The sequence below is a fragment of the Sinocyclocheilus grahami genome, unplaced genomic scaffold, assembly GCF_001515645.1.
Source record: "Sinocyclocheilus grahami isolate Dianchi unplaced genomic scaffold, SAMN03320097.WGS_v1.1 scaffold154.1, whole genome shotgun sequence".
NCBI lineage: Eukaryota > Metazoa > Chordata > Actinopteri > Cypriniformes > Cyprinidae > Sinocyclocheilus > Sinocyclocheilus grahami.
The window spans coordinates 1,322,458-1,334,496 of NW_015505333.1; the positions used below are offsets into that span (position 1 = coordinate 1,322,458).

A 12,039-nucleotide genomic window follows, 5' to 3' on the forward strand; every position below is an offset into this window, starting at 1 on the left:
CTAAATGATCATATGAACTCCTAAATAACTGGTTTGTAAATAAAGTAATAATTTAGAAATGATAAATTGATCATTAATAAAGTATAAAAATACAATTATTAAACATTATAGACATGCTCAAGAACAAAACATTTATAGCTGTATTTATAAACTGCTTACTAATGCCTATTAATGTTGGAACAATGCTTTAGAAAGGATGAATTGACTATTTACTAATGCTTAACTAATGATTCATAGTGTGCAGTTATTATAAAGTGTTAAAAAATTGTTTAATGTTTAAGTTTTGAATATTAACTGACATTAATACATGCTATATAATTATTGTTCATGTTCATTAATATAGTTCATGTTAATAACTGAAACCTTATTGTAAAGCGTTACTAAAGTTATATATATTGTTCTGTGTATTTCACAGTCTTGATGGTTTGGATTAACCCTTTAATAGCTGTATTCCTTAAAGGGGTCATATGATGCGATTTCAATTTTTCCTTTCTCTTTGGAGTGTTACAAGCTCTTGGTGCATAAAGAAGATCTGTAAAGTTGAAAAGACTAAAGTCTCAAATCTAAAGAGATATTCTTTATAAAAGTTAAGAGTCAACCACGCCTACCTAAAACGGCTCGTTCTAACACGCCCCCACATGTCTACATCACTATGTGGGAAGATTTGCATAACGCCTCCCAAATGTTCACGCAAAGAAAGAAGGCGTAACTTTTATTCTCGCTGTAGCATTGTTGCCGCCGCCATGTCGTGAAGACGCTGTGTGCTTCGTTGTGAAAGCGAAACTACTTTGTTTGGTCTTCCAAAAGAGGACACGACTAGAAATCAGTGGTTAAGTTGTATTTACAACACTGTTCCAGAACAGTTCAACCCAAATATTCCTTTGTTTGGTCTTCCAAAAGAGGACGATATCCACTTTGTCATGCCTAGAGCTGATCTGTGCTGGTCGCTGAGGGAATACATCAACTTTCACCGTGGACGAAGCAGAGTCCATCCCGCCTCAGCTCACTCTATCCCAGCCTCAGCGCACACTAAGCCGGGGCTTCCTCTCACGCTAGGCCGCTGTGTTTTTCGTTGCCACTGATGATTCAAATGCGAGTTTTGGGCAGTAGAGTAGCACTTGTTGTTTGTCATTTCTCAGATCGCAAATGCAGACAGAGTTTTATGTTTATGCGGCGCGATGCAATGCAACACGTAAAAAAGACAGTATAAGTTATTATAATCAGTAATTATATCCCCACTGGATGCAACAAATGCCTCGTTTATAATGGGTTTTAATGTTTATGTCTCGTCGCTCCGCATCAACAGTATGTGAGGGGCGTAACATTTCCGTCTCACACTTGAGGAATTCAGCCAATCACAACGCACTGGATAGCTGGCCAATCAGAGCACACCTCACTTTTTCAGACCGATGAGCTTTGTAAAAGTCGATGCGTTTCAGAAAGGTGGGGCATAGAGGAGAAACAATACTGTACAGTATGTGGAAAATAATGTGTTTTTAACTTTAAACCGCATAAACACATTTCATTACACCAAATACACAAAATAATGTTCTTTTTAGCAGCATCATATGACCCCTTTAAAACCAGACTGCCAGAGGGTTACTGTACATGCGCACTATTTATACCTTGTCAAGCATTTACAAAAAGGAGATCTAAAAGCTCATTAATCTTCCAAACAGAAAAGTTAAACAAACAACACAGAGGGATACAGAACACAAAAATATTTTCTCAAGATTGAAAAAATGAAACTGTACAACTGTTTACTTGATAAAAAAATGAAAAATAAAACTCTGCAATTCCAATAACTTTGTCGCATGTATGCGATCGGCATCATACAACGAACAAACCCCTGAAGTTTGATCAAAATCAGACAATGTATGTGGATGGTATTAGACACTTCCTGTTTCTCATTTCTTGCCATAAATACAGCTATAAATGCCTTGTTCTTGATTCATAAGCATATCTATTACAAAGGAGATAACAAACACAACACAGAGGGATACAGAACTCAGAAATATTTATTTCATGATGCAAAAAAAAAGAAACTGTACAACTGTACACTTGAATTTGTTTTTCTATGGAATTGCAGAGGTTTATTATATATATCTGCATTATATATATATATATGCAGAGGGAGAGATAGAGAGAGAGAGACTTTTAAACATCTCTTTAAATCACCAGGAAAAAAATTATCAGTACTTTTTTGTTGTTGCTTTTTTTCCCATTACAGCTTAAGAAATCTCTTAGGCCTTATCCTTTTCTGTCAGTTATAGGGACAAAAAAAATCCAAGAACCAGTTCATTTGTACGGCACTGACAACATAATTTGGTAACACTTTATAATAACTGCACGCTATGAATCATTAGGTAAGCATTATTAAATAGTCAGTTCATCCTTTCTAAAGCATTGTCCCAACATTAATAGTCATTAGTAAGCCGTTTATATTGTTTCAATTTAAAATAGATATTCTCTATATAATTATTTTAAAATATAGTTGTAAAATATAGTTACAGTATGAAAATATAGTTAATATATACAGAAAATATAATATATACAGAATATAATATATACAGAAAATATAGAAAGATTGTTTAAAGTGTAATTTATTGTTGTGATGCAATGCTGAATTTTCAGCATCATTACTCCAGTCTTCAGTGTAGAGAAATCACTGAAACCTTTCTTATGCAGCCTTGGCGAGCATAAGCTTCTTTTAAAATCGTAATTGTTCTTAAAATCTTAAAACTTTTGATTGTGTGTGTGTATAAATTTGTTTAAACTGTTTTTATTTTTAATGAATGGGAAAAAAATAAAAATAATATTATATATATATATATAATAAGGGCTATAATATATATATATATATAATAAGGGCTGTGCAATATATCGAAATATCGCAAATATATATATCGTAATATGCATATCGCTACGGCTTGCAATATTTGGGGCCATGAACAAAAGACAAAGAGAAAATCACTCACTGCTCTTACCTAAATAACTTTTGTAGCTTAAATAAGAATCAGTGCATATTGAATTCATAGAGTAAATACTACGCAGTGTTGTATTTTTCCTTTTTATTATTCAGTTCAACATCTCTTTAAATCACCAGGAAAAAAATTATCAGTACTTTTTTGTTGTTGCTTTTTTTCCCATTACAGCTTAAGAAATCTCTTAGGCCTTATCCTTTTCTGTCAGTTATAGGGACAAAAAAAATCCAAGAACCAGTTCATTTGTACGGCACTGACAACATAATTTGGTAACACTTTATAATAACTGCACGCTATGAATCATTAGGTAAGCATTATTAAATAGTCAGTTCATCCTTTCTAAAGCATTGTCCCAACATTAATAGTCATTAGTAAGCCGTTTATATTGTTTCAATTTAAAATAGATATTCTCTATATAATTATTTTAAAATATAGTTGTAAAATATAGTTACAGTATGAAAATATAGTTAATATATACAGAAAATATAATATATACAGAATATAATATATACAGAAAATATAGAAAGATTGTTTAAAGTGTAATTTATTGTTGTGATGCAATGCTGAATTTTCAGCATCATTACTCCAGTCTTCAGTGTAGAGAAATCACTGAAACCTTTCTTATGCAGCCTTGGCGAGCATAAGCTTCTTTTAAAATCGTAATTGTTCTTAAAATCTTAAAACTTTTGATTGTGTGTGTGTATAAATTTGTTTAAACTGTTTTTATTTTTAATGAATGGGAAAAAAATAAAAATAATATTATATATATATATATAATAAGGGCTATAATATATATATATATATAATAAGGGCTGTGCAATATATCGAAATATCGCAAATATATATATCGTAATATGCATATCGCTACGGCTTGCAATATTTGGGGCCATGAACAAAAGACAAAGAGAAAATCACTCACTGCTCTTACCTAAATAACTTTTGTAGCTTAAATAAGAATCAGTGCATATTGAATTCATAGAGTAAATACTACGCAGTGTTGTATTTTTCCTTTTTATTATTCAGTTCAGTTCCTAAACTCGTGTTAAAATGATACTTTTATGTAATGCTAGAGTAAAACACTACCGTTCACTTTCAGAAGTTGTTGTAGGGGTGCCTTCTTCTCACAAAAAGTGAAACATGTATGCTAGTTATATTAGAATCAGAATCAGAATGAGCTTTATTCACCACTTAAGTGTGCGCAAACACAAGGAATTTGTTGTGGTTTTACAGAAGCTCTTGATACATACATACATACAAATAACCATATATATATATGACACAAGATAGTTAGAAGTTCACAGAACTGACTCAGCAACAGCGGAGGAAAACGGTTTCATCTGAGCATGTGGCACTTTAAGCATTATCGCATATCGAATATCGCATTATTTAATGAGTTATCGCATTTTTCTTCAATATCGCACAGCCCTAATATATACACATACACACACACACTGTATATATAAACATTCTCATTAAAATAATTTACTTTATTTTATAACTTTTTTAACAATTTATATGACGACCATACTAGTTTTAAAATGAAATTTACTAATATTAATCATCATTTTTCAAGGGAAGAAAACAAATTATATATATATGATGAGATGATTTATTCACACTTTCCAAAGTAATCACACTTTACGGTGTTATGGTCAAATATTCTTATAATTACTTAAAAGCGTCTGCTAAATGTAAATGTAAAATTACACAATAACTACACTATTGTTCTACAGTTTGGGACGGTAAGATTTGTTTTTAATGTTTTGGAAAAAGGTTTTATGCTCAACAAGGCTGCTTTTATTTCATAAAAATACAGAAAAACAGTAATGAAATATTATTACAATTTAAAGCAATTATTTGCAATTTTGGGACATTTTAAATGCAATTGATTCCTGTGATGGTGATGGCAGGCTGTTTCAAGCAGCCAATAAATACTCCAGTCTTCAGCGTCACCAGATTGCGCAGAAATCTTTTTAACATGCTAAATTGGTCCTCAAAAACATTTCCTATTATTAATAATGTAGAAAGCAGCTATGTAATGTAGATAAACACAAGAATTATATATTTTTTTAAAACACCTTACTGACCCCAAACTTTCAAACAGTAGTGTTAATAATAACAATAGTTCCTATTACTTGTTTCGCTTCGGTTTCAGTTTTTATAACCATTTCTTACTATGTGTCAGTAAGTTATTTTTTAGGATTACTGATAAACTGCTGTCATTTGATTTGTATTAGTTATTTATTTTAATTTTAGTTAAATGATGTCTGAATTTATTATGTCTGTATAGGTCTTTTAAGTTTTTAGTTTTATTGGAGTTATTTCAATACTTCAACAAACTAAATGAAAATGAAATATATATATTGAATTTATACGTGTGTATGTGTATGTGTGTGGCTGCACATACACATATGTAGTTGTTTTTTGGTGTTTGGCTTAGTGTTGTATTAGAATCATTATTATACTCATACCTTTTGTTCTTTAATATTTTGAATTTTTTTTAGCTTTATTTTTTGTTTTTCATTTAAATGTTAAGTTTTTAAATTTTGTTGTATGCATCTGTCATTTTTATTTAATCTCTTTATTTTTAAAATGTGTATAGGTAGTATTTATAAAGTTTTAGCTTTGGATCTGTTTTTAGTTGTTTTAATACTACAACTGATTGCATCTGTTGTCTTCATTTGTAAGACGCTTTGGATAAAAGCGTCTGATAAATGACAATATATATATATATATATCTCTCTCATTTAAAAATTTTTTTTTAAAGACATGCAGAATAACAACGCACATCCTCAACAGTGTATTGTAGTAATATACATTGCTTGCAAAGTTAATAAAATAGGATTGTTACACTCAAAGAAAAATATTTAGGCCTAAATGTAAGAATTTGCATTGCGTATAAAATGTCCATCAATTATTTTGAACAAACTTATAAACATAAAATGTGATGCTGATTCTAAGCAATCTGAATAAATGCCTTTTGAAAATTATGAATATTTAAATAAAACCAAAGAGTTGCAAATAGTTAACCTATGCCATGATGTTTTTTTTTTCTTCAGTTTATTAGTACAGAAATATTATTTATCAGAAATATTATCATTTCATTTATGCATGACTGACAGATATGTTTGTTTATGTTAAAACTGTGAAATCCAAACATATGAAAATTTGATATGCAATTCAAATACATAAATCCTACACTTAGGCATAAATATTTTACATAAATGTAAAGATTCAAAGCAACCAGCCATGTAAGTCCAAACAACAAAATATAGAAAGTTGATGATTTGTCAACGACGCTTGATATCATAACACACCTTCTTTGCCAAAGCAAAAGGGGACACGCATGACAAATAATATTTTAACTGCAGAAAGTGTACTGTACATACATTTGGCATTAATTTAGATGTAAATGCAATGGCTGCTCCAGGTGGAGTTATGATGTTCACACAAACATGAGTGTGAATGTGTATCACCAACAGTCTGATTCTCCACTGCATTTATTACGCTTAACGGGAATATATAAAGCATTTTGATTTAGATGCAAGAGATAAAGGTTATACCAGCTGCGGCTCCATAATGAGCCACGTCTACACACACACACACACACACACGCACTCACACACACACTCTCTCTCTCACTCACGCACGCATACTCTCACACACACACTCACTCTCACACACTCACTCACACACACACGCACTCACGCACGCATACTCACACACACGCTCACTCTCACACACTCACTCACACACACACGCACTCACGCACGCATACTCACACGCTCACTCTCACACACACACACTCTCTCTCTCTCTCTCACTCACGCACGCATACTCTCACACACACACTCACTCTCACACACTCACTCTCACACACTCACACCCACTCTCACTCACTCACACACACACACACACGCACTCACGCACGCATACTCACACGCTCACTCTCACACACACACACTCTCTCTCTCTCTCTCACTCACGCACGCATACTCTCACACACACACTCACTCTCACACACTCACTCTCACACACTCACACCCACTCTCACTCACTCACACACACACACACACGCACTCACGCACGCATACTCACACGCTCACTCTCACACACACACACTCTCTCTCTCTCTCTCACTCACGCACGCATACTCTCACACACACACTCACTCTCACACACTCACTCTCACACACTCACACCCACTCTCACTCACTCACACACACACACACACGCACTCACGCACGCATACTCACACGCTCACTCTCACACACACACACTCTCTCTCTCTCTCTCACTCACGCACGCATACTCTCACACACACACTCACTCTCACACACTCACTCTCACACACTCACACCCACTCTCACTCACTCACACACACACACACACGCACTCACGCACGCATACTCACACGCTCACTCTCACACACACACACTCTCTCTCTCTCACTCACGCACGCATACTCTCACACACACACACACACACGCTCGCTCACACACACACTCACACACACACACACACACACCTCCAGACGTAAGAGCTCGGCTCACCAGTATTCTTTGTTTGATTGCACTCAGAAACGTCAGAAGAGCCCCCTCACTCACACACACACGCTCTCTCACACACACACACTCTCACTCACACACACTCGCTCACTCTCTCACACACACTCGCTCACTCTCTCACACACACACGCTCACTCTCTCACACACACACGCTCACTCACACACACACACACGCTCACTCACACGCTCACTCACACGCTCACTCACACGCTCCCTCTCTCTCACGCACGCATACTCTCACACACACGCTCACTCACACACACGCTCACTCTCACACACACACACGCTCACTCACACACACACACACGCTCACTCTCTCACACACGCTCACTCTCTCACACACGCTCACTCTCTCACACACGCTCACTCTCTCACACACGCTCACTCTCTCACACACGCTCACTCTCTCACACACGCTCACTCTCTCACACACGCTCACTCTCTCACACACGCTCACTCTCTCACACACGCTCACTCTCTCACACACGCTCACTCTCTCACACACGCTCACTCTCTCACACACGCTCACTCTCTCACACACGCTCACTCTCTCACACACGCTCACTCTCTCACACACGCTCACTCTCTCACACACGCTCACTCTCTCACACACGCTCACTCTCTCACACACGCTCACTCTCTCACACACGCTCACTCTCTCACACACGCTCACTCTCTCACACACGCTCACTCTCTCACACACGCTCACTCTCTCACACACGCTCACTCTCTCACACACGCTCACTCTCTCACACACGCTCACTCTCTCACACACGCTCACTCTCTCACACACGCTCACTCTCTCACACACGCTCACTCTCTCACACACGCTCACTCTCTCACACACGCTCACTCTCTCACACACGCTCACTCTCTCACACACGCTCACTCTCTCACACACGCTCACTCTCTCACACACGCTCACTCTCTCACACACGCTCACTCTCTCACACACGCTCACTCTCTCACACACGCTCACTCTCTCACACACGCTCACTCTCTCACACACGCTCACTCTCTCACACACGCTCACTCTCTCACACACGCTCACTCTCTCACACACGCTCACTCTCTCACACACGCTCACTCTCTCACACACGCTCACTCTCTCACACACGCTCACTCTCTCACACACGCTCACTCTCTCACACACGCTCACTCTCTCACACACGCTCACTCTCTCACACACGCTCACTCTCTCACACACGCTCACTCTCTCACACACGCTCACTCTCTCACACACGCTCACTCTCTCACACACGCTCACTCTCTCACACACGCTCACTCTCTCACACACGCTCACTCTCTCACACACGCTCACTCTCTCACACACGCTCACTCTCTCACACACGCTCACTCTCTCACACACGCTCACTCTCTCACACACGCTCACTCTCTCACACACGCTCACTCTCTCACACACGCTCACTCTCTCACACACGCTCACTCTCTCACACACGCTCACTCTCTCACACACGCTCACTCTCTCACACACGCTCACTCTCTCACACACGCTCACTCTCTCACACACGCTCACTCTCTCACACACGCTCACTCTCTCACACACGCTCACTCTCTCACACACGCTCACTCTCTCACACACGCTCACTCTCTCACACACGCTCACTCTCTCACACACGCTCACTCTCTCACACACGCTCACTCTCTCACACACGCTCACTCTCTCACACACGCTCACTCTCTCACACACGCTCACTCTCTCACACACGCTCACTCTCTCACACACGCTCACTCTCTCACACACGCTCACTCTCTCACACACGCTCACTCTCTCACACACGCTCACTCTCTCACACACGCTCACTCTCTCACACACGCTCACTCTCTCACACACGCTCACTCTCTCACACACGCTCACTCTCTCACACACGCTCACTCTCTCACACACGCTCACTCTCTCACACACGCTCACTCTCTCACACACGCTCACTCACACACACGCTCACTCACGCGCACACACACGCGCTCACACACGCGCTCTCACTCGCGCTCGCTCGCGCACGCGCTCGCTCACGCTCGCTCACGCTCACTCACGCTCACTCACACTCACACTCACTCACACTCACTCACACTCACTCTCTCTCTCACGCACGCATACTCACACACATGCTCACACACACACACTCTCTCACACACACACTCTCTCTCTCTCTCTCTCTCTCTCTCTCTCTCAGCTGACTGACAGCATTCATCGCTATCTGTCGACAGAGACTCCAGTACAGCGCTCCTGTAAAGAAGGACAGTTCACACCATTAAACGAGCGTTTATTAACATACCGTTTGTCATTTTCGCAGCTTTCAAATCCTTCCTTCTTGTTGAGAAGAAGAGCAAGTTGTCAGTGGTCTTTTATTTACTCTCTTCATCAGTTCCGCAAAGACAGCACAGGCTTCCGGTGCCGCGGAATTATGGGAAATCACCATACAGAATAAAAGCCTTCGCTTTATTACAGAATAATAAATGATTAAATCAAAATATTTTAGGTTATCACTCTCACTCTCTCTATATACAATACTATATACTTTTATATAATGTATAAAATCCCATTATTATTATTAATAATAACAATAATATAGATTTTATAGCTAATGTTAGGCTATAGAACTTCATTTATTTCAAAAATAAATTGTGACAATAATAATAATAATAGTTAACTCTTTACAAAGTAAAGCTTACAGACTATTCTTTAATGCAGCAAAATTGTGAAAAGATCTGTTCTCTTTTGTGTAATTTGTAGCACAATATGTCATGTGTGTCTGATGATTTGAACATCATTTAGAGCAGCAACCCTACAGACCTGGTGCTTGCTTACTATCCTCAAATGATTTCAAATGATTTGCGACTGACATCTGAGTGATTGTTTCTCTAATAGCATCCTGGAGGTCCTGGCAGGGTCTCTCAATGACAGGAGAAAGAGAACATAAGGTGCGCTCAGCTGTCGTCTGACAGTACTTGGCAGCCGCTGTGCTGGTATGTTTTATTTCTGTTATTCCAGTGCCACAGTTAATGGGCTGTTGAGCTATTAGTGGCTTCCTCAGCTTTATCATGCTTTCTTCATGGTAAAATTGTTCTTCTGTTTGTTATCATAAAACAACACGTGGACCTTTAAAATAATCTATGAATCTTGTTCCACATGCTAAACAAATTTGATTCACTATAAACACATTTCTGCTTGGATATTGAGAGAACAGGTCTTAGTGGCTTGATTGCTCTAAGCAACAAAGCAGGTTGCTTCTGAACTCGCATGTAATCCACCATCTGCCGGGCAATGGGCATCATCCAGTCCAGTCGTTCCTCCTCCCGGAGATGCATTACGCAGGTAATCTGATGCCATTGGTTGCATCAAGCTGTGGAGCAACCAGCTTTACCTTTAAATCGGTGTGTTGCTCTTGCTGATTGACCTTTTGTTCAATATGCTGCTGTATTACAAAACACAGGGAAGATTTAACCTGCTTACAGATTTCATTGCTTTAGGTAAGGGACCGCATGTTTTCTTAGAAATGAATTTTTAGTCATTTTGAATGTGAATTTGTGACTGGAATACTATAACTTATGTTTACATGACATGTACTTTTGAATTTCATGCCTTAAATGAGATAATTTGTTAATATTAGTTAAAACATTTTAAATCAATATTATCATTATTATTAGTAGTAGTAGTAGTAGTAGTATTGTATTTAAATCTGCTCATGTTGCGTGGTACTTCTTTTTACAGCGTTGTTGAGCATGATAACCAATCACACGCGATTCTGTTGAGCTTTTGAATGCAATATCCAATCAGAGGCGTTCACGGAGTTTTGTTCAGTGCGCGGCTGCGCGCGCTCGCTGACTGAATTCTGCACTCTGGCAAATGTTCCCATCATTAACAAAAAAAATGCAGATGTACATATGATGTAAGAAAGAAATTAATTTCACAGTGTAGACAGCTTCATTGATGCTCAATGTTCTCTGCTCGCTTTCTGTACAAATGATTCTGTTATATAATATAATAACCGTGGAAATGAAAGCGTTTGAAAATTAAATGAAAGCAATTAACAATGTTGGGAAGGTTACTTTGGAAATGTAATAGGTTACAGATTACAAGCTACCCTATTTAAAATATATCAGTAGTGTAACTTTTTCAATTACTTTATTAAAGTAATGTAACTGATTACTTTTGATTACTTTTCTAAATTTCTAATGAATGTTTACTTGCAACTGTTAAAGGGGTGGTTCACTGGGTTTTTTCTAGGCTTGATTGTGTTCATGGGGTGCAGTCTAACATGTGTTAATGCTTCGTTTTTTTAAAAACGCATTATTTTTTACATAATTTACGTTTATGCCTCACGCTCCGTCCCTTCTCTGAGAAACGCGCTGATCATTTCCTGCTTTTATGAAGCCCCTCCCTCAGAAATAGGCGATGGGCTCTGATTGGTTAGCTAGCCCAGTGTGTTGTGATTGGCTAAACCGCCTCTAGTGCGCGTCTAAAC

General features: G+C 38.2%; 1 protein-coding gene across 1 annotated transcript in view; it reads right to left on the reverse strand.

Annotated features, from left to right (window-relative positions):
- Positions 1 to 9,963, reverse strand: part of LOC107592590 (protein kish-B) — a 15,130-nt gene extending 5,167 nt beyond the window's left edge. The window contains exon 1 of the mRNA XM_016282120.1: positions 9,850 to 9,963. Coding sequence (XP_016137606.1) covers positions 9,850 to 9,859 — 10 coding nt within the window. The 5' untranslated portion in view covers positions 9,860 to 9,963. The remainder of the gene's footprint in view (positions 1 to 9,849) is intronic.
- Between the last annotated feature and the right edge of the window lie 2,076 nt (positions 9,964 to 12,039).